General features: G+C 47.7%; 1 protein-coding gene across 1 annotated transcript in view; it reads left to right on the top strand.

Moving 5' to 3' along the window:
* LOC139413964 (ATPase phospholipid transporting 10A) overlaps positions 1–23,804 on the top strand; it is a 148,036-nt gene that overhangs the window by 91,830 nt on the left and 32,402 nt on the right. The window contains exons 13-14 of the mRNA XM_071161883.1: positions 12,997–13,181; positions 19,346–19,697. Coding sequence (XP_071017984.1) covers positions 12,997–13,181; positions 19,346–19,697 — 537 coding nt within the window. The remainder of the gene's footprint in view (positions 1–12,996; positions 13,182–19,345; positions 19,698–23,804) is intronic.

Consider the following 23,804-nt stretch of genomic DNA (forward strand, 5'->3'; position numbering starts at 1 on the left):
CCACTGCTCCACTCGGAGGCCTCAGGCCTACATTACGTTTTAATGTTTTCATTAGGCCACTGCTCCACTCGGAGGCCTCAGGCCTACGTTTTAATGTTTCCATTAGGCCACTGCTCCACTCGGAGGCCTCAGGCCTACGTTTTAATGTTTTCATTAGGCCACTGCTCCACTCGGGAGGCCTCAGGCCTACGTTTTAATGTTTTCATTAGGCCACTGCTCCACTCGGGAGGCCTCAGGCCTACGTTTTAATGTTTTCATTAGGCCAGTGCTCCACTCGGGAGGCCTCAGGCCTACGTTACGTTTTAATGTTTTCATTAGGCCACTGCTCCACTCGGGAGGCCTCAGGCCTACGTTTTAATGTTTTCATTAGGCCACTGCTCCACTCAGGAGGCCTCAGGCCTACGTTTTAATGTTTTCATTAGGCCACTGCTCCACTTGGGAGGCCTCAGGCCTACGTTACGTTTTAAAGTTTTCATTAGGCCACTGCTCCACTCGGGAGGCCTCAGGCCTACGTTTTAATGTTTTCATTAGGCCACTGCTCCACTCGGGAGGCCTCAGGCCTACGTTATGTTTTAATGTTTTCATTAAGCCACTGCTCCACTTGGGAGGCCTCAGGCCTACATTACGTTTTAATGTTTTCATTAAGCCACTGCTCCACTCGGGAGGCCTCAGGCCTACATTACGTTTTAATGTATTCATGAGGCCACTGCTCCACTCCGGAGGCCTCAGGCCTACGTTTTAATGTTTTCATTAGGCCACTGCTCCACTCGGAGGCCTCAGGCCTACGTTTTAATGTTTTCATTAGGCCACTGCTCCACTCGATAGGCCTCAGGCCTACATTACATTTTAATGTTTTCATTAGGCCACTGCTCCACTCGGGAGGCCTCAGGCCTACGTTTTAATGTTTTCATTAGGCCACTGCTCCACTCGGGAGGCCTCAGGCCTACGTTTTAATGTTTTCATTAGGCCACTGCTCCACTCGGGAGGCCTCAGGCCTACGTTACGTTTTAATGTTTTCATTAGGCCACTGCTCCACTCGGGAGGCCTCAGGCCTACGTTACGTTTTAATGTTTTCATTAGGCCACTGCTCCACTCGGGAGGCCTCAGGCCTACGTTTTAATGTTTTCATTAGGCCACTGCTCCACTCGGAGGCCTCAGGCCTACATTATGTTTTAATGTTTTCATTAGGCCACTGCTCCACTCGGAGGCCTCAGGCCTACGTTTTAATGTTTCCATTAGGCCACTGCTCCACTCGGGAGGCCTCAGGCCTACGTTTTAATGTTTTCATTAGGCCACTGCTCCACTCGGGAGGCCTCAGGCCTACGTTACGTTTTAATGTTTTCATTAAGCCACTGCTCCACTCGGGAGGCCTCAGGCCTACGTTACGTTTTAAAGTTTTCATTAGGCCACTGCTCCACTCGGGAGGCCTCAGGCCTACGTTACGTTTTAATGTTTTCATTAGGCCACTGCTCCACTTGGGAGGCCTCAGGCCTACTTTTTAATGTTTCCATTAGGCCACTGCTCCACTCGGAGGCCTCAGGCCTACGTTTTAATGTTTCCATTAGGCCACTGCTCCACTCGGGAGGCCTCAGGCCTACATTTTAATGTTTTCATTAGGCCACTGCTCCACTCGGGAGGCCTCAGGCCTACGTTTTAATGTTTTCATTAGGCCACTGCTCCACTCGGGAGGCCTCAGGCCTACGTTACGTTTTAATGTTTTCATTAGGCCACTGCTCCACTCGGGAGGCCTCAGGCCTACGTTACGTTTTAATGTTTTCATTAGGCCACTGCTCCACTCGGGAGGCCTCAGGCCTACGTTTTAATGTTTTCATTAGGCCACTGCTCCACTCGGGAGACCTCAGGCCTATGTTTTAATGTTTTCATTAAGCCACTGCTCCACTCGGGAGGCCTAAGGCCTACGTTATGTTTTAATGTTTTCATTAAGCCACTGCTCCACTCGGGAGGCCTCAGGCCTACGTTATGTTTTAATGTTTTCATTAAGCCACTGCTCCACTCGGGAGGCCTCAGGCCTACATTACGTTTTAATACTTCCATTAAGCCACTGCTCCACTCCGGAGGCCTCAGGCCTACGTTTTAATGTTTTCATTAGGCCACTGCTCCACTCGGAGGCCTCAGGCCTACGTTTTAATGTTTTCATTAGGCCACTGCTCCACTCGGTAGGCCTCAGGCCTACATTACATTTTAATGTTTTCATTAGGCCACTGCTCCACTCGGGAGGCCTCAGGCCTACGTTTTAATGTTTTCATTAGGCCACTGCTCCACTCGGGAGGCCTCAGGCCTACATTACATTTTAATGTTTTCATTAGGCCAGTGCTCCACTCGGGAGGCCTCAGGCCTACGTTTTAATGTTTTCATTAGGCCACTGCTCCACTCGGGAGGCCTCAGGCCTACGTTACGTTTTAATGTTTTCATTAGGCCACTGCTCCACTCGGGAGGCCTCAGGCCTACGTTTTAATGTTTTCATTAGGCCACTGCTCCACTCGGGAGGCCTCAGGCCTACGTTTGAATGTTTTCATTAGGCCACTGCTCCACTTGGGAGGCCTCAGGCCTACGTTTTAATGTTTTCATTAAGCCACTGCTCCACTCGGGAGGCCTCAGGCCTACGTTACGTTTTAATGTTTTCATTAAGCCACTGCTCCACTCGGGAGGCCTCAGTCCTACGTTACGTTTTAATGTTTTCGTTAGGCCACTGCTCCACTCGGGAGGCCTCAGGCCTACGTTACGTTTTAATGTTTTCATTAGGCCACTGCTCGACTTGGGAGGCCTCAGGCCTACGTTTTAATGTTTTCATTAGGCCACTGCTCCACTCGGAGGCCTCAGGCCTACGTTTTAATGTTTCCATTAGGCCACTGCTCCACTCGGGAGGCCTCAGGCCTACGTTACGTTTTAAAGTTTTCATTAGGCCACTGCTCCACTCGGGAGGCCTCAGGCCTACGTTACGTTTTAATGTTTTCATTAGGCCACTGCTCCACTTGGGAGGCCTCAGGCCTACTTTTTAATGTTTTCATTAGGCCACTGCTCCACTCGGAGGCCTCAGGCCTACGTTTTAATGTTTCCATTAGGCCACTGCTCCACTCGGGAGGCCTCAGGCCTACATTTTAATGTTTTCATTAGGCCACTGCTCCACTCGGGAGGCCTCAGGCCTATGTTTTAATGTTTTCATTAGGCCACTGCTCCACTCGGGAGTCCTCAGGCCTACGTTACGTTTTAATGTTTTCATTAGGCCACTGCTCCACTCGGGAGGCCTCAGGCCTACGTTACGTTTTAATGTTTTCATTAAGCCACTGCTCCACTTGGGAGGCCTCAGGCCTACATTACGTTTTAATGTTTTCATTAGGCCACTGCTCCACTCGGGAGGCCTCAGGCCTACGTTACGTTTTAATGTTTTCATTATGCCACTGCTCCACTCGGATGCCTCAGGCCTACGTTTTAATGTTTTCATTAGGCCACTGCTCCACTCGGGAGGCCTCAGGCCTACGTTACGTTTTAATGTTTTCATTAGGCCACTGCTCCACTCGGGAGGCCTCAGGCCTACGTTTTAATGTTTTCATTAGGCCACTGCTCCACTCGGGAGGCCTCAGGCCTATGTTTTAATGTTTTCATTAGGCCACTGCTCCACTCGGGAGTCCTCAGGCCTACGTTACGTTTTAATGTTTTCATTAGGCCACTGCTCCACTCGGGAGGCCTCAGGCCTACGTTACGTTTTAATGTTTTCATTAAGCCACTGCTCCACTTGGGAGGCCTCAGGCCTACATTACGTTTTAATGTTTTCATTAGGCCACTGCTCCACTCGGGAGGCCTCAGGCCTACGTTACGTTTTAATGTTTTCATTATGCCACTGCTCCACTCGGATGCCTCAGGCCTACGTTTTAATGTTTTCATTAGGCCACTGCTCCACTCGGGAGGCCTCAGGCCTACGTTACGTTTTAATGTTTTCATTAGGCCACTGCTCCACTCGGGAGGCCTCAGGCCTACGTTACGTTTTAATGTTTTCATTATGCCACTGCTCCACTCGGGAGGCCTCAGGCCTACATTACGTTTTAACGTTTTCATTAAGCCACTGCTCCACTTGGGAGGCCTCAGGCCTACATTACGTTTTAATGTTTTCATTAGGCCACTGCTCCACTCGGGAGGCCTCAGGCCTACATTACGTTTTAATGTTTTCATTAGGCCACTGCTCCACTCGGGAGGCCTCAGGCCTACGTTACGTTTTAATGTTTTCATTAGGCCACTGCTCCACTCGGGAGGCCTCAGGCCTACATTTTAATGTTTTCATTAGGCCACTGCTCCACTCGGGAGGCCTCAGGCCTACGTTTTAATGTTTTCATTAAGCCACTGCTCCACTCGGGAGGCCTCAGGCCTACGTTTTAATGTTTTCATTAGGCCACTGCTCTACTCGGGAGGCCTCAGGCCTACATTACGTTTTAATGTTTTCATTAGGCCACTGCTCCACTCGGGAGGCCTCAGGCCTACGTTTTAATGTTTTCATTAAGCCACTGCTCCACTCGGGAGGCCTCAGGCCTACGTTTTAATGTTTTCATTAGGCCACTGCTCCACTCGGGAGGCCTCAGGCCTACGTTTTAATGTTTTCATTAGGCCACTGCTCCACTTGGGAGGCCTCAGGCCTACATTTTAATATTTTCATTAGGCCACTGCTCCACTCGGGAGGCCTCAGGCCTACGTTTTAATGTTTTCATTAGGCCACTGCTACACTCGGGAGGCCTCAGGCCTACGTTTTAATGTTTTCATTAGGCCACAGCTCCACTCGGGAGGCCTCAGGCCTACGTTTTAATGTTTTCATTAGGCCACTGCTCCACTCGGGAGGCCTCAGGCCTACGTTTTAATGTTTTCATTAGGCCACTGCTCCACTCGGGAGGCCTCAGGCCTACATTACGTTTTAATGTTTTCATTAGGCCACTGCTCCACTCGGGAGGCCTCAGGCCTACGTTTTAATGTTTTCATTAGGCCACTGCTCCACTCGGGAGGCCTCAGGCCTACGTTTTAATGTTTTCATTAGGCCACTGCTCCACTCGGGAGGCCTCAGGCCTACGTTACGTTTTAATGTTTTCATTAGGCCACTGCTCCACTCGGGAGGCCTCAGGGCTACATTACGTTTTAATGTTTTCATTAGGCCACTGCTCCACTCGGGAGGCCTCAGGCCTACATTACGTTTTAATGTTTTCATTAGGCCACTGCTCCACTCGGGAGGCCTCAGGCCTACGTTACGTTTTAATGTTTTCATTAGGCCACTGCTCCACTTGGGAGGCCTCAGGCCTACATTTTAATGTTTTCATTAGGCCACTGCTCCACTCGGGAGGCCTCAGGCCTACGTTTTAATGTTTTCATTAGGCCACAGCTCCACTCGGGAGGCCTCAGGCCTACGTTTTAATGTTTTCATTAGGCCACTGCTCCACTCGGGAGGCCTCAGGCCTACATTACGTTTTAATGTTTTCATTAGGCCACTGCTCCACTCGGGAGGCCTCAGGCCTACGTTTTAATGTTTTCATTAGGCCACTGCTCCACTCGGGAGGCCTCAGGCCTACGTTTTAATGTTTTCATTAGGCCACTGCTCCACTCGGGAGGCCTCAGGCCTACGTTTTAATGTTTTCATTAGGCCACTGCTCCACTCGGGAGGCCTCAGGCCTACATTTTAATGTTTTCATTAGGCCACTGCTCCACTCGGGAGGCCTCAGGCCTACGTTTTAATGTTTTCATTAGGCCACTGCTCCACTCGGGAGGCCTCAGGCCTACATTTTAATGTTTTCATTAAGCCACTGCTCCACTCGGGAGGCCTCAGGCCTACATTTTAATGTTTTCATTAGGCCACTGCTCCAATCGGGAGGCCTCAGGCCTACATTTTAATGTTTTCATTAGGCCACTGCTCCACTCGGGAGGCCTCAGGCCTACGTTTTAATGTTTTCATTAGGCCACTGCTCCACTCGGGAGGCCTCAGGCCTACATTTTAATGTTTTCATTAGGCCACTGCTCCACTCGGGAGGCCTCAGGCCTACGTTTTAATGTTTTCATTAGGCCACTGCTCCACTTGGGAGGCCTCAGGCCTACATTTTAATATTTTCATTAGGCCACTGCTCCACTCGGGAGGCCTCAGGCCTACGTTTTAATGTTTTCATTAGGCCACTGCTCCACTCGGGAGGCCTCAGGCCTACATTTTAATGTTTTCATTAGGCCACTGCTCCACTCGGGAGGCCTCAGGCCTACGTTTTAATGTTTTCATTAGGCCACTGCTCCACTCGGGAGGCCTCAGGCCTACATTACGTTTTAATGTTTTCATTAGGCCACTGCTCCACTCGGGAGGCCTCAGGCCTACGTTTTAATGTTTTCATTAGGCCACTGCTCCACTCGGGAGGCCTCAGGCCTACGTTTTAATGTTTTCATTAGGCCACTGCTCCACTCGGGAGGCCTCAGGCCTACGTTTTAATGTTTTCATTAGGCCACTGCTCCACTCGGGAGGCCTCAGGCCTACATTTTAATGTTTTCATTAGGCCACTGCTCCACTCGGGAGGCCTCAGGCCTACGTTTTAATGTTTTCATTAGGCCACTGCTCCACTCGGGAGGCCTCAGGCCTACATTTTAATGTTTTCATTAAGCCACTGCTCCACTCGGGAGGCCTCAGGCCTACATTTTAATGTTTTCATTAGGCCACTGCTCCAATCGGGAGGCCTCAGGCCTACATTTTAATGTTTTCATTAGGCCACTGCTCCACTCGGGAGGCCTCAGGCCTACGTTTTAATGTTTTCATTAGGCCACTGCTCCACTCGGGAGGCCTCAGGCCTACATTTTAATGTTTTCATTAGGCCACTGCTCCACTCGGGAGGCCTCAGGCCTACGTTTTAATGTTTTCATTAGGCCACTGCTCCACTCGGGAGGCCTCAGGCCTACGTTTTAATGTTTTCATTAGGCCACTGCTCCACTCGGGAGGCCTCAGGCCTACGTTTTAATGTTTTCATTAGGCCACTGCTCCACTCGGGAGGCCTCAGGCCTACATTTTAATGTTTTCATTAGGCCACTGCTCCACTCGGGAGGCCTCAGGCCTACGTTTTAATGTTTTCATTAGGCCACTGCTCCACTCGGGAGGCCTCAGGCCTACATTACATTTTAATGTTTTCATTAGGCCACTGCTCCACTCGGGAGGCCTCAGGCCTACGTTTTAATGTTTTCATTAGGCCACTGCTCCACTCGGGAGGCCTCAGGCCTACGTTTTAATGTTTTCATTAGGCCACTGCTCCACTCGGGAGGCCTCAGGCCTACGTTTTAATGTTTTCATTAAGCCACTGCTCCACTCGGGAGGCCTCAGGCCTACGTTTTAATGTTTTCATTAGGCCACTGCTCCACTCGGGAGGCCTCAGGCCTACGTTTTAATGTTTTCATTAGGCCACTGCTCCACTCGGGAGGCCTCAGGCCTACAATGTTTTCATTAGGCCACTGCTCCACTCGGGAGGCCTCAGGCCTACGTTTTAATGTTTTCATTAGGCCACTGCTCCACTCGGGAGGCCTCAGGCCTACGTTTTAATGTTTTCATTAGGCCACTGCTCCACTCGGGAGGCCTCAGGCCTACGTTTTAATGTTTTCATTAGGCCACAGCTCCACTCGGGAGGCCTCAGGCCTACGTTTTAATGTTTTCATTAGGCCACTGCTCCACTCGGGAGGCCTCAGGCCTACGTTTTAATGTTTTCATTAGGCCACTGCTCCACTCGGGAGGCCTCAGGCCTACATTACGTTTTAATGTTTTCATTAGGCCACTGCTCCACTCGGGAGGCCTCAGGCCTACGTTTTAATGTTTTCATTAGGCCACTGCTCCACTCGGGAGGCCTCAGGCCTACGTTTTAATGTTTTCATTAGGCCACTGCTCCACTCGGGAGGCCTCAGGCCTACGTTACGTTTTAATGTTTTCATTAGGCCACTGCTCCACTCGGGAGGCCTCAGGGCTACATTACGTTTTAATGTTTTCATTAGGCCACTGCTCCACTCGGGAGGCCTCAGGCCTACATTACGTTTTAATGTTTTCATTAGGCCACTGCTCCACTCGGGAGGCCTCAGGCCTACGTTACGTTTTAATGTTTTCATTAGGCCACTGCTCCACTTGGGAGGCCTCAGGCCTACATTTTAATGTTTTCATTAGGCCACTGCTCCACTCGGGAGGCCTCAGGCCTACGTTTTAATGTTTTCATTAGGCCACTGCTCCACTCGGGAGGCCTCAGGCCTACGTTTTAATGTTTTCATTAGGCCACTGCTCCACTCGGGAGGCCTCAGGCCTACGTTTTAATGTTTTCATTAGGCCACTGCTCCACTCGGGAGGCCTCAGGCCTACATTACGTTTTAATGTTTTCATTAGGCCACTGCTCCACTCGGGAGGCCTCAGGCCTACGTTTTAATGTTTTCATTAGGCCACTGCTCCACTCGGGAGGCCTCAGGCCTATGTTTTAATGTTTTCATTAGGCCACTGCTCCACTCGGGAGGCCTCAGGCCTACGTTTTAATGTTTTCATTAGGCCACTGCTCCACTCGGGAGGCCTCAGGCCTACATTTTAATGTTTTCATTAGGCCACTGCTCCACTCGGGAGGCCTCAGGCCTACGTTTTAATGTTTTCATTAGGCCACTGCTCCACTCGGGAGGCCTCAGGCCTACATTTTAATGTTTTCATTAGGCCACTGCTCCACTCGGGAGGCCTCAGGCCTACATTTTAATGTTTTCATTAGGCCACTGCTCCACTCGGGAGGCCTCAGGCCTACATTTTAATGTTTTCATTAGGCCACTGCTCCACTCGGGAGGCCTCAGGCCTACGTTTTAATGTTTTCATTAGGCCACTGCTCCACTCGGGAGGCCTCAGGCCTACATTTTAATGTTTTCATTAGGCCACTGCTCCACTCGGGAGGCCTCAGGCCTACGTTTTAATGTTTTCATTAGGCCACTGCTCCACTCGGGAGGCCTCAGGCCTACATTTTAATGTTTTCATTAGGCCACTGCTCCACTCGGGAGGCCTCAGGCCTACGTTTTAATGTTTTCATTAGGCCACTGCTCCACTCGGGAGGCCTCAGGCCTACATTTTAATGTTTTCATTAGGCCACTGCTCCACTCGGGAGGCCTCAGGCCTACGTTTTAATGTTTTCATTAGGCCACTGCTCCACTCGGGAGGCCTCAGGCCTACATTTTAATGTTTTCATTAGGCCACTTCCACTCGGGAGGCCTCAATGTTTTCATTAGGCCACTGCTCCACTCGGGAGGCCTCAGGCCTACGTTTTAATGTTTTCATTAGGCCACTGCTCCACTCGGGAGGCCTCAGGCCTACGTTTTAATGTTTTCATTAGGCCACTGCTCCACTCGGGAGGCCTCAGGCCTACGTTTTAATGTTTTCATTAGGCCACTGCTCCACTCGGGAGGCCTCAGGCCTACGTTTTAATGTTTTCATTAGGCCACTGCTCCACTCGGGAGGCCTCAGGCCTACGTTTTAATGTTTTCATTAGGCCACTGCTCCACTCGGGAGGCCTCAGGCCTACATTTTAATGTTTTCATTAGGCCACTGCTCCACTCGGGAGGCCTCAGGCCTACATTTTAATGTTTTCATTAGGCCACTGCTCCACTCGGGAGGCCTCAGGCCTACATTTTAATGTTTTCATTAGGCCACTGCTCCACTCGGGAGGCCTCAGGCCTACGTTTTAATGTTTTCATTAGGCCACTGCTCCACTCGGGAGGCCTCAGGCCTACATTTTAATGTTTTCATTAGGCCACTGCTCCACTCGGGAGGCCTCAGGCCTACGTTTTAATGTTTTCATTAGGCCACTGCTCCACTCGGGAGGCCTCAGGCCTACGTTTTAATGTTTTCATTAGGCCACTGCTCCACTCGGGAGGCCTCAGGCCTACGTTTTAATGTTTTCATTAGGCCACTGCTCCACTCGGGAGGCCTCAGGCCTACATTTTAATGTTTTCATTAGGCCACTGCTCCACTCGGGAGGCCTCAGGCCTACGTTTTAATGTTTTCATTAGGCCACTGCTCCACTCGGGAGGCCTCAGGCCTACATTACATTTTAATGTTTTCATTAGGCCACTGCTCCACTCGGGAGGCCTCAGGCCTACGTTTTAATGTTTTCATTAGGCCACTGCTCCACTCGGGAGGCCTCAGGCCTACGTTTTAATGTTTTCATTAGGCCACTGCTCCACTCGGGAGGCCTCAGGCCTACGTTTTAATGTTTTCATTAGGCCACTGCTCCACTCGGGAGGCCTCAGGCCTACGTTTTAATGTTTTCATTAGGCCACTGCTCCACTCGGGAGGCCTCAGGCCTACATTACGTTTTAATGTTTTCATTAGGCCACTGCTCCACTCGGGAGGCCCAGGCCTATGTTTTAATGTTTTCATTAGGCCACTGCTCCACTCGGGAGGCCTCAGGCCTACGTTTTAATGTTTTCATTAGGCCACTGCTCCACTCGGGAGGCCTCAGGCCTACATTTTAATGTTTTCATTAGGCCACTGCTCCACTCGGGAGGCCTCAGGCCTACGTTTTAATGTTTTCATTAGGCCACTGCTCCACTCGGGAGGCCTCAGGCCTACATTACATTTTAATGTTTTCATTAGGCCACTGCTCCACTCGGGAGGCCTCAGGCCTACGTTTTAATGTTTTCATTAGGCCACTGCTCCACTCGGGAGGCCTCAGGCCTACGTTTTAATGTTTTCATTAGGCCACTGCTCCACTCGGGAGGCCTCAGGCCTACATTACATTTTAATGTTTTCATTAGGCCACTGCTCCACTCGGGAGGCCTCAGGCCTACGTTTTAATGTTTTCATTAGGCCACTGCTCCACTCGGGAGGCCTCAGGCCTACGTTTTAATGTTTTCATTAGGCCACTGCTCCACTCGGGAGGCCTCAGGCCTACGTTTTAATGTTTTCATTAGGCCACTGCTCCACTCGGGAGGCCTCAGGCCTACGTTTTAATGTTTTCATTAGGCCACTGCTCCACTCGGGAGGCCTCAGGCCTACATTACGTTTTAATGTTTTCATTAGGCCACTGCTCCACTCGGGAGGACCCAGGCCTATGTTTTAATGTTTTCATTAGGCCACTGCTCCACTCGGGAGGCCTCAGGCCTACGTTTTAATGTTTTCATTAGGCCACTGCTCCACTCGGGAGGCCTCAGGCCTACATTTTAATGTTTTCATTAGGCCACTGCTCCACTCGGGAGGCCTCAGGCCTACGTTTTAATGTTTTCATTAGGCCACTGCTCCACTCGGGAGGCCTCAGGCCTACATTACATTTTAATGTTTTCATTAGGCCACTGCTCCACTCGGGAGGCCTCAGGCCTACGTTTTAATGTTTTCATTAGGCCACTGCTCCACTCGGGAGGCCTCAGGCCTACGTTTTAATGTTTTCATTAGGCCACTGCTCCACTCGGGAGGCCTCAGGCCTACGTTTTAATGTTTTCATTAGGCCACTGCTCCACTCGGGAGGCCTCAGGCCTACGTTTTAATGTTTTCATTAGGCCACTGCTCCACTCGGGAGGCCTCAGGCCTACATTACGTTTTAATGTTTTCATTAGGCCACTGCTCCACTCGGGAGGACCCAGGCCTATGTTTTAATGTTTTCATTAGGCCACTGCTCCACTTGGGAGGCCTCAGGCCTACATTTTAATATTTTCATTAGGCCACTGCTCCACTCGGGAGGCCTCAGGCCTACGTTTTAATGTTTTCATTAGGCCACTGCTCCACTCGGGAGGCCTCAGGCCTACGTTTTAATGTTTTCATTAGGCCACTGCTCCACTCGGGAGGCCTCAGGCCTACGTTTTAATGTTTTCATTAGGCCACTGCTCCACTCGGGAGGCCACAGGCCTACGTTTTAATGTTTTCATTAGGCCACTGCTCCACTCGGGAGGCCTCAGGCCTACATTTTAATGTTTTCATTAGGCCACTGCTCCACTCGGGAGGCCTCAGGCCTACGTTTTAATGTTTTCATTAGGCCACTGCTCCACTCGGGAGGCCTCAGGCCTACATTACATTTTAATGTTTTCATTAGGCCACTGCTCCACTCGGGAGGCCTCAGGCCTACGTTTTAATGTTTTCATTAGGCCACTGCTCCACTCGGGAGGCCTCAGGCCTACTTTTTAATGTTTTCATTAGGCCACTGCTCCACTCGGGAGGCCTCAGGCCTACGTTTTAATGTTTTCATTAGGCCACTGCTCCACTCGGGAGGCCTCAGGCCTACGTTTTAATGTTTTCATTAGGCCACTGCTCCACTCGGGAGGCCTCAGGCCTACATTACGTTTTAATGTTTTCATTAGGCCACTGCTCCACTCGGGAGGCCTCAGGCCTACGTTTTAATGTTTTCATTAGGCCACTGCTCCACTTGGGAGGCCTCAGGCCTACATTTTAATATTTTCATTAGGCCACTGCTCCACTCGGGAGACCTCAGGCCTACGTTTTAATGTTTTCATTAGGCCACTGCTACACTCGGGAGGCCTCAGGCCTACGTTTTAATGTTTTCATTAGGCCACAGCTCCACTCGGGAGGCCTCAGGCCTACGTTTTAATGTTTTCATTAGGCCACTGCTCCACTCGGGAGGCCTCAGGCCTACGTTTTAATGTTTTCATTAGGCCACTGCTCCACTCGGGAGGCCTCAGGCCTACGTTTTAATGTTTTCATTTGCCTACCATTATTATACTCCAATAATTAATAATAATAATAATAATAATAATTATACTGCATAATTCCCCCAAAATAACAATGTTGGCTTGCAATACAGTTCATCAACCACTAGAAGTTGTGCGTACACATGATTTGAGATTTGTGTGAAGATACGCACAGCACACTATCCCGTCAAATTCAAAATGGAGAAATACCAAACGTTGGTGTTGAATGAGGCCCCAGGGAGGTTCATACTGGTACTGCATCCCTTCAACACTGATGTCCCCTGAAGACCTCGTCAAAGATAATGTTTTAATGCAACAGCTGTTGATATTTGTATGGTTTTCTAGGAGCAACGGGTGTAGAGGACCGTCTACAAGATGGTGTCCCAGAGACCATTGCGTCGCTGCGGAAGGCAGGGCTCCAGATCTGGGTTCTGACGGGGGACAAACAGGAGACAGCCATCAACATCGCCTATGCTTGCAAGCTGCTGGAACCTGACGACGAGATCATCACACTCAACGCTGACTCTCAGGTGAGATCATCACACTCAACTCTGACTCTCAGGTGAGATCATCACACTCAACGCTGACTCTCAGGTGAGATCATCACACTCAACGCTGACTCTCAGGTGAGATCATCACACTCAACGCTGACTCTCAGGTGAGATCATCACACTCAACGCTGACTCTCAGGTGAGATCATCACACTCAACGCTGACTCTCAGGTGAGATCATCACACTCAACGCTGACTCTCAGGTGAGATCATCACACTCAACGCTGACTCTCAGGTGAGATCATTACACTCAACGCTGACTCTCAGGTGAGATCATCACACTCAACGCTGACTCTCAGGTGAGATCATCACACTCAACGCTGACTCTCAGGTGAGATCATCACACTCAACGCTGACTCTCAGGTGAGATCATCACACTCAACGCTGACTCTCAGGTGAGATCATCACACTCAACGCTGACTCTCAGGTGAGATCATTACACTCAACGCTGACTCTCAGGTGAGATCATCACACTCAACGCTGACTCTCAGGTGAGATCATCACACTCAACGCTGACTCTCAGGTGAGATCATCACACTCAACGCTGACTCTCAGGTGAGATCATCACACTCAACGCTGACTCTCAGGTGAGATCATTACACTCAACGCTGACTCTCAGGTGAGATCATTACACTCAACGCTGACTCTCAGGTGAGATCATTACACTCAACGCTGACTCTCAGGTGAGATCATTACACTCAACTCTGACTCTCAGGTGAGATCATCACACTCAACTCTGACTCTCAGGTGAGATCATCACGCTCAACGCTGACTCTCAGGTGAGATCATCACACTCAACGCTATACTTGAGTAAAAGTAAAGATACCTTAACCCATTTAATCCCTATCCCCCCCCCCCCCAGGCATGAAAATATCCCAATCTTGTGTCATTAGTTAGCCTTTGAAATAATCTATCATAATTCTTTAACATTTTCTTGGAAGAGTAGGTGAAAATGTGTGTTTATTGGTCGGTCACAATTGTGACTGATGGGATTAAATAGGCTAATAGAAAATGAGTTAAGTGAAAGTCACCCAGTCAAATTCTATTTGAGTAAAAGTCTAAAAGTATTTGGTTTTAAAAAACAAGAATATTGTGCCTCCTGGTTTGCTTAATATGAGGATTTTTTTATTAATGGCATTTTTACTTTTGATACTTAAAAACCTCTTAGGGCTCCCCTGAATTATTTCAACATTTTGTTAAAAATCGCGCAACATTTCAACGTCCTGCTACTCATGCCAGGAATATAGTATATGCATAGGATTAGTATGTGTGGATAGAAAACACTCTGAAGTTTCTAAAACTGGTTAAATAATGTCTGTGACTATAACAGAACGTGAACAGCAAGCGAAATCCCAAGAAAAACCTGGTCACAAAAACCACAAAAAAGTATTCATCCGCCAGTCTCTGAATTGTCTATCGCAAGAGAAAATAGATAACGGTGATGTTGCAGTACCTACAGCTTCCACACGATGTCGCCATTACTGGCATTTTCATTGGTTTAAATCCTTGGTGGAATAAGAAATAGGCCCTTCCTGTCCTTCAGGAACAGGAAGAGGCTTATGGGAGAGAGACAATGCACGCTGATTTCAAGAGTAGCTGCTATTGAATACAGATCGCCCAGTGATTAATTTGATCGATTATTAACGGTTACAAACGTAGTTTGAAGTGTTTTGTAAAAGTTTATAGGCAACTTTTTTAATTTTAAAAAATTACGTTGCGTTTTGGAACGAAGTTTTGCCATGGATCAGACGGGCTATATAAATTGACATTTTGGGTATACATGGACGGATTTAATCGGGAAAAATACCCAATTGTGATGTTTATGGGACATAAAGGGAGTGCCAACAAAGAAGCTCGTCAAAGGTAATGAATGTTTTATATTTTATTTCTGCGTTTTGTGTAGCGCCGGCTACGCTAATTATTTTGTTTACGTTCCCTTCAGGTATTTCGGGGTGTTGCATGCTATCAGATAATAGCTTCTCATGCTTTCGCCGAAAAGCATTTTAAAAATCTGACATGTCGGCTAGATTCACAGCGAGTGTAGCTTTAATTGAGTACTCTGCATGTGTGTTTTAATGGAAGTTTGAGTTTTATCGAGTACGATTGTCAATCTTCCAATGATATGCCTACAAATACTTCACAATGCTGCAGACACCTTGGGGAAACGACAGAAAGTGCAGGCTCATTCCTGGCGCATTCACAGCCAAATAAGGAGACATTGGAACACAGGGCATTCAAAATCTGGACCATTTCCTGTATGAAATTTAATCTTGGTTTCGCCTGTAGCATTAGTTCTGGGGCACTCACAGATAATATCTTTGCAGTTTTGGAAACGTCAGAGTTTTTTCTTTCCAAAGCTGTCAATTACATGCATAGTCGAGCATCTTTTCGTGACAAAATATCTTGTTTAAAACGGGAACGTTTTTTATCCAAAAGTTAAAAGAGCGCCCCCTATCTCGAAGAAGTTAATTGACAGATAGCCAGGGGCACACTCCCAACACTCAGACATCATTTACAAATGAAGCATGTGTGTTTAGTGAGTCCGCCAGTAGGGATGACCGGGGATATTCTCTGTTTAGTGAGTCCTCCAGATCAGAGACAGTAGGGATGACCGGGGATGTTCTCTGTTTAGTGAGTCCTCCAGATCAGAGTCAGTAGGGATGACCGGGGATGTTCTCTGTTTAGTGAGTCCTCCAGATCAGAGGCAGTAGAGATGACCAGGGATGTTCTCTGTTTAGTGAGTCTTCCAGATCAGAGGCAGTAGGGATGACCAGGGATGTTCTCTGTTTAGTGAGTCCTCCAGATCAGAGGCAGCAGATGACCAGGGATGTTCTCTGTTTAGTGAGTCCTCCAGATCAGAGACAGTAGGGATGACCAGGGATGTTCTCTGTTTAGCGAGTCCTCCAGATCAGAGGCAGTAAGGATGACCGGGGATGTTCTCTGTTTAGTGAGTCCTCCAGATCAGTTAATGGTTACATGGTTAGCAGATGTTATTGGTCACATGGTTAGCAGATGTTATTGGTCACGTGGTTAGCAGATGTTATTGGTCACGTGGTTAGCAGATGTTAATGGTCACGTGGTTAGCAGATGTTAATGGCCACATGGTTAGCAGATGTTAATGGTCACATGGTTAGCAGATGTTAATGGTCACATGGTTAGCAGATGTTAATGGTCACATAGTTAGCAGATGTTATTGGTCACATGGTTAGCAGATGTTATTGGTCACGTGGTTAGCAGATGTTAATGGTCACATGGTTAGCAGATGTTATTGGTCACATGGTTAGCAGGTGTTATTGGTCATGTGGTTAGCAGGTGTTATTGGTCACGTGGTTAGCAGATGTTATTGGTCACGTGGTTAGCAGATGTTATTGGTCACGTGGTTAGCAGATGTTATTGGTCACATGGTTAGCAGATGTTATTGGTCACATGGTTAGCAGATGTTATTGGTCACATGGTTAGCAGATGTCAATGCGAGGGTAGCGAAATGCTTGTGCTTCTAGTTCTGACAGTGCAGTAATATTTAACAAGTAATCTAACAATTCCACAACAACTACCTTATATACACAAATCTAAAGGGATGGAATAAGAATATGTACATATAAATATATGGATGAGCGATGGCCGAGCGGCATCGGCAAGGTGCAGTAGATATATATAAAATACATGTGATATGAGTAATGTAAGATATGTAAACATTATTTAAAGTGACTAATGATACCTTTTATTAAAGTGGCAGCAGCCTCTGAGTTAGTGGTGGCTGTTTACCAGTCTGATGGCCTTGAGATAGAAGCTGTGTGTTGGCAGCAGCCACTCCGTGTTAGTGGTGGCTGTTTAACAGTCTGATGGCCTTGAGATAGAAGCTGTTTTTCAGTCTCTCGGTCCCTGCTTTGATGCACCTGTACTGACCTCGCCTTCTGGATGATAACGGGGTGAACAGGCAGTGGCTCGGGTGGTTGTTGTCCTTGATGATCTTTATGGCCTTCCTGTGACATCGGGTGGTGTAGGTGTCCTGGAGGGCAGTTAGTTTGCCCCCGGTGATGCATTGTGCAGACCTCACTACCCTCTGGAGAGCCCTGCGGTTGTGGGCGGTGCAGTTGCCGTACCAGGTTGTGATACAGCCCGACAGAATGCTCTCAGTTGTGCGTCTGTAAAAGTGTGTCAGGGTTTTGGGTGACAAGTCATATTTCTTCAACCTCCTGAGTTTGAAGAGGCGCTGTTGCTCAACGTTGAGGAACTTAAAACTTTGTCTGTGGACCTGTTGGGGCGGTATGCAAACTGAAGTGGGTCTAAGGTGGCCGGTAAGGTGGAGGTTATATGATCCTTGACTAGACTCTCAAAGCACTTCATAATGACAGAAGTGAGTGCTACGGGGGGATAGTGATTTAGTTGAGTTATCTTTGCCTTCTTGGGTGCAGGAACAATGGTGGCCATCTTGAAGCATGTGGGGACAGCAGACTGGGATAAGTAATGATGGACTGTCATTTCTCTTTGCTTATTTGAGCTGTTCTTGCCATAATATGGACTTAGCCTTATTTGGTAAAATACCGTGTTCTGTATACCCCCCTACCTTGTCAGAACATAACTGATTGGCTCAAACACATCAAGAAGGAAATTCATTTCACAAATGAACTTTTAACAAGGCACAGCTTTTAATTGAAATGCATTCCAGGTGACTTCCTCATGAAGCTGGTTGAGAGAATGCCAAGAGTGTGCAAAGCTGTCATTAAGGCAAAGGGTGGCTACTTTGAAGAAACTCATATAAAATATATTTGGATTTGTTGAACACTTTTTTGGTTACTACAAGATTCCATATGTGTTATTTCATAGTTTATGTCTTCACTATAATTCTATCCATGTCCTGCGTGAAACAGAATATTGCAATTCTTCAGGTCCTGTTGATAGGATATTCTTGAGCGGAGCTCATCCAGGTTATTCTCTAGTGATTGTACATTCCATTAGCGAACGGACAATCAGGTAGAGGCAGTTTATTTACTCGCCAACGTAGTGTCTTCAGGATGCTGGCTCATTTTCCCTCTCTTGCTCCGTCACTTCCTCTTTCTAGTCCCGGGTATTAGGGCCTGTTTCAGAGTTAGAAGAATGTCCTGCCTACTCCGTAAAGTAGAAATGTACATCCAAATTGTGGTTAGTGATCGATGTTCTAATGTCCAGAAGTTGTTTTCATACATAGGAAATTATGGCAGAGACATTATGTACCAAAATAATTAAGATCAGTCTAAAATAAACTGAATTGATCAGGAGCCTGTAAAACGGCTTGTATCCACTGCAGCACCATCTAACTGGAGGGGAGTTTCTACTACTGCTATGTCTGTCTCTCTCCCTCTGTCTGTGTCTCTGACCCTATGCCTCTCTCTCCCTCTGTCTGTTTCTATGACCCTATGCCTGTCTCTCCCTCTGTCTGTCTCTCTGACCCTATGCCTCTCTCTCTCCCTGTCTGTCTCTCTCTGATCCTATGCCTGTCTCTCTCTCTTTCCCTCTCTGCCTGTCTCTCTCGCTTTCCCTCTCTCTCTCTCTCTCTGCCTGTCTCTCTCTCTCTCTCTGCCTGTCTCTCTCTCTCCCTCTCTGCCTGTCTCTCTCTCTCCCTCTATGCCTGTCTCTCTCTCCCTCTCTGCCTGTCTCTCTCTCCCTCTCTGCCTGTCTCTCTCTCTCTCTCTGCCTCTCTGCCTGTCTCTCTCTCTCTCCCTCTCTGCCTGCCTGTCTCTCTCTCTCTCTCTCTCTGCCTGTCTCTCTCTCTCTGCCTGTCTCTCTCTCTCTCTGCCTGTCTCTCTCTCTCTCTGCCTGTCTCTCTCCCTCTCTGCCTGTCTCTCTCCCTCTCTGCCTGTCTCTCTCCCTATCTGCCTGTCTCTCTCCCTATCTGCCTGTCTCCCCCCCTCTCTGCCTGTCTCTCCCCCTCTCTGCCTGTCTCTCCCCCTCTCTGCCTGTCTCTCTCTCTCTGCCTGTCTCTCTCTCTCCCCCTCTCTGCCTGTCTCTCCCCCTCTCTGCCTGTCTCTCCCCCTCTCTGCCTGTCTCTCTCTCTCTGCCTGTCTCTCTCTCTCCCCCTCTCTGCCTGTCTCTCCCCCTCTCTGCCTGTCTCTCTCCCTCTCTGCCTGTCTCTCTCCCTCTCTGCCTGTCGGTCTCTGCAACAGGAGGCGATGGCAGTCCTTCTAGAGGAGAGTCTACACTACATCCAGGCTAAGTTCCTGTCCTCGGATCCTTCCAGATCCTTTCAGAAAGACTACGCTCCAGCCTACTCCTTCCCCCCTCCTCCTCCTCCCTCCCCCTCCTCCTCCCAGACCCAGTCCTTCCTGGTGCACCGGCTGGGTTTGGTGATTGACGGGCGGACGCTGGCCTACGTGCTGGACAGCAGCCTAGATGAGAAGTTCCTGGCGGTGGCGAGGAGCTGTCGGTCAGTCCTCTGCTGTCGCTCCACACCACTGCAGAAGAGTATGGTGGTTAAACTGGTCCGGAACAAACTGAAGGTCATGACACTGGCCATAGGTATGTACCAGTCTAGTTCCTTAACGCTGGCCATAGTTATGTGCCAGTCTAGTTCCTCAACGCTGGCCATAGGTATGTACCAGTCTAGTTCCTAAACACTGGCCATAGTTATGTGCCAGTCTAGTTCCTCAACGCTGGCCATAGGTATGTGCCAGTCTAGTTCCTCAACGCTGGCCATAGGTATGTACCAGTCTAGTTCCTCAACGCTGGCCATAGGTATGTGCCAGTCTAGTTCCTCAACGCTGGCCATAGGTATGTGCCAGTCTAGTTCCTCAACGCTGGCCATAGTTATGTACCAGTCTAGTTCCTCAACGCTGGCCATAGGTATGTACCAGTCTAGTTCCTAAACACTGGCCATAGTTATGTGCCAGTCTAGTTCCTCAACGCTGGCCATAGGTATGTGCCAGTCTAGTTCCTCAACGCTGGCCATAGGTATGTACCAGTCTAGTTCCTAAACACTGGCCATAGTTATGTACCAGTCTAGTTCCTCAACGCTGGCCATAGGTATGTACCAGTCTAGTTCCTCAACGCTGGCCATAGGTATGTACCAGTCTAGTTCCTCAACGCTGGCCATAGTTATGTACCAGTCTAGTTCCTCAACGCTGGCCATAGGTATGTACCAGTCTAGTTCCTCAACGCTGGCCATAGGTATGTACCAGTCTAGTTCCTCAACACTGGCCATAGGTATTTACCAGTCTAGTTCCTCGACGCTGGCCATAGGTATGTGCCAGTCTAGTTCCTCAACGCTGGCCATAGGTATGTGCCAGTCTAGTTCCTCAACGCTGGCCATAGGTATGTACCAGTCTAGTTCCTCAACGCTGGCCATAGGTATGTACCAGTCTAGTTCCTCAACGCTGGCCATAGGTATGTACCAGTCTAGTTCCTCAACGCTGGCCATAGGTATGTACCAGTCTAGTTCCTCAACGCTGGCCATAGGTATGTACCAGTCTAGTTCCTAAACACTGGCCATAGTTATGTGCCAGTCTAGTTCCTCAACGCTGGCCATAGGTATGTGCCAGTCTAGTTCCTCAACGCTGGCCATAGGTATGTGCCAGTCTAGTTCCTCAACGCTGGCCATAGGTATGTACCAGTCTAGTTCCTCAACGCTGGCCATAGGTATGTGCCAGTCTAGTTCCTCAACGCTGGCCATAGTTATGTACCAGTCTAGTTCCTCAACGCTGGCCATAGGTATGTACCAGTCTAGTTCCTAAACACTGGCCATAGTTATGTACCAGTCTAGTTCCTCAACGCTGGCCATAGGTATGTGCCAGTCTAGTTCCTCAACGCTGGCCATAGGTATGTACCAGTCTAGTTCCTAAACACTGGCCATAGTTATGTACCAGTCTAGTTCCTCAACGCTGGCCATAGGTATGTACCAGTCTAGTTCCTCAACGCTGGCCATAGGTATGTACCAGTCTAGTTCCTCAACGCTGGCCATAGTTATGTACCAGTCTAGTTCCTCAACGCTGGCCATAGGTATGTACCAGTCTAGTTCCTCAACGCTGGCCATAGGTATGTACCAGTCTAGTTCCTCAACACTGGCCATAGGTATTTACCAGTCTAGTTCCTCAACGCTGGCCATAGGTATTTACCAGTCTAGTTCCTCAACACTGGCCATAGGTATGTACCAGTCTAGTTCCTCAACACTGGCCATAGGTATGTACCAGTCTAGTTCAACAAATTAAAAAAAAATATATATATATATATATATTGAATCTTTTAACGGTTACAGAGACACACCTACTCATTCAAGGGTTTTTCTGTATTTTTACTATTTTCAACATTGTAGAATAGTAGTGAAGACATCAACACTATGTAATAACACATATGGAATCATGTAGTAACCAGAAAAGTGTTAAACAAATCAACATATATTTGAGATTCTTCAAAGTAGCCATCCTTTACCTTGATGACAGCTTTTCACAATCTTGGCATTCTCGCAATTCTCTCACAACTAAATAAGTCATACTTCACATACACAGCTATATAAGTCATACTTCACCCACCACATACACAGCTATATAAGTCATACTTCACCCACCACATTCACACTCAGCTATAAAAGTCATACTTCACATACACAGATATATAAGTCATACTTCACCCACCACATACACAGATATACAAGTCATACTTCACCCACCACACACAGATATATAAGTCATACTTCACCAACCACATTCACACTCAGCTATAAAAGTCATACTTCACCAACCACATACACACTCAGCTATAAAAGTCATACTTCACCCATCACATACACAGCTATAAAAGTCATACTTCACCAACCACATACTCAGCTAAAAGTCATAATTCACACCCCACATACACAGATATAAGTCATACTTCACCAACTACATACACAGATATAAAAGTCATACTTCACCCCCCCACATACACATATATAAGTCATACTTCACCAAGCACATACACAGATATAAAAGTCATACTTCACCCCCCACATACACGGATATAAAAGTCATACTTCACCCACCACATGCACAGATATATAAGTCATACTTCACCAACCACATACACACTCAGCTATAAAAGTCATACTTCACCAACCACATACACACTCAGCTATAAAAGTCATACTTCACCAGCCACATACACACGCAGCTATAAAAGTCATACTTCACCCACCACATTCACACTCAGCTATAAAAGTCATACTTCACCCACCACATACACAGCTATAAAAGTCATACTTCACCAACCACATACACACTCAACTATAAAAGTCATACTTCACCAACCACATACACAGATATTTAAGTCATACTTCACCAACCACATACACACTCAGCTATAAAAGTCATACTTCACCCACCACATACACAGCTATACAAGTCATACTTCACCAACCACATACACACTCAACTATAAAAGTCATACTTCACCAACCACATACACAGATATGTAAGTCATACTTCACCCACCACATACACACTCAGCTATAAAAGTCATACTTACCAACCACATACACACTCAGCTATAAAAGTCATACTTCACCAACCACATACACACTCAGCTATAAAAGTCATACTTCACCCACCACATACACACACTCAGCTATAAAAGTCATACTTCACCAACCACATACACACTCAGCTATAAAAGTCATACTTCATCAACCACATACATACTCAGCTATAAAAGTCATACTTCACCCACCACATGCACAGATATAAGTCATACTTCACATACCACATAGACAGATATATAAGTCATACTTCACCAACCACATACACACTCAACCATAAAAGTCATACTTCACCCACCACATACACAGATATGTAAGTCATACTTCACCAACCACATACACACTCAGCTATAAAAGTCATACTTCACCCACCACATACACAGATATATGTCATACTTCACCCACCACATACACAGATATACAAGTCATACTTCACCCACCACATTCACACTCAGCTATAAAAGTCATAAAAGTAAAAGTGGGAACTGTTTCCTCTATGAAGCTGTAGTGTATTAGAGCTGACCGTGGAAACTGGGCCTTACTGAGGTCTTCCCCTGTTTACTGACTGTTACTGAGGTCTTCCCCTGTTTACTGACTGTTACTGAGGTCTTCCCCTGTTTATTGACTGTTACTGAGGTCTTCCCCTGTTTACTGACTGTTACTGAGGTCTTCCCCTGTATACTGACTGTTACTGAGGTCTTCCCCTGTTTACTGACTGTTACTGAGGTCTTCCCCTGTTTACTGACTGTTACTGAGGTCTTCCCCTGTTTACTGACTGTTACTGAGGTCTTCCACCGTTTACTGACTGTTACTGAGGTCTTCCCCTGTTTACTGACTGTTACTGAGGTCTTCCCCTGTTTACTGACTGTTACTGAGGTCTTCCCCTGTTTTTTGACTGTTACTGAGGTCTTCCCCTGTTTACTGACTGTTACTGAGGTCTTCCCCTGTTTAGTGACTGTTGTTACTGAGGTCTTCCCCTGTTTACTGACTGTTGTTACTGAGGTCTTCCCCTGTTTACTGACTGTTACTGCTGCTTGGGGTCTTCCCCTGTTTACTGACTGTTGTTACGGAGGTCTTCCCCTGTTTACTGACTGTTGTTACTGAGGTCTTCCCCTGTTTAC

This window comes from Oncorhynchus clarkii, chromosome 1 (genome assembly GCF_045791955.1).
Source record: "Oncorhynchus clarkii lewisi isolate Uvic-CL-2024 chromosome 1, UVic_Ocla_1.0, whole genome shotgun sequence".
Lineage (NCBI taxonomy): Eukaryota > Metazoa > Chordata > Actinopteri > Salmoniformes > Salmonidae > Oncorhynchus > Oncorhynchus clarkii.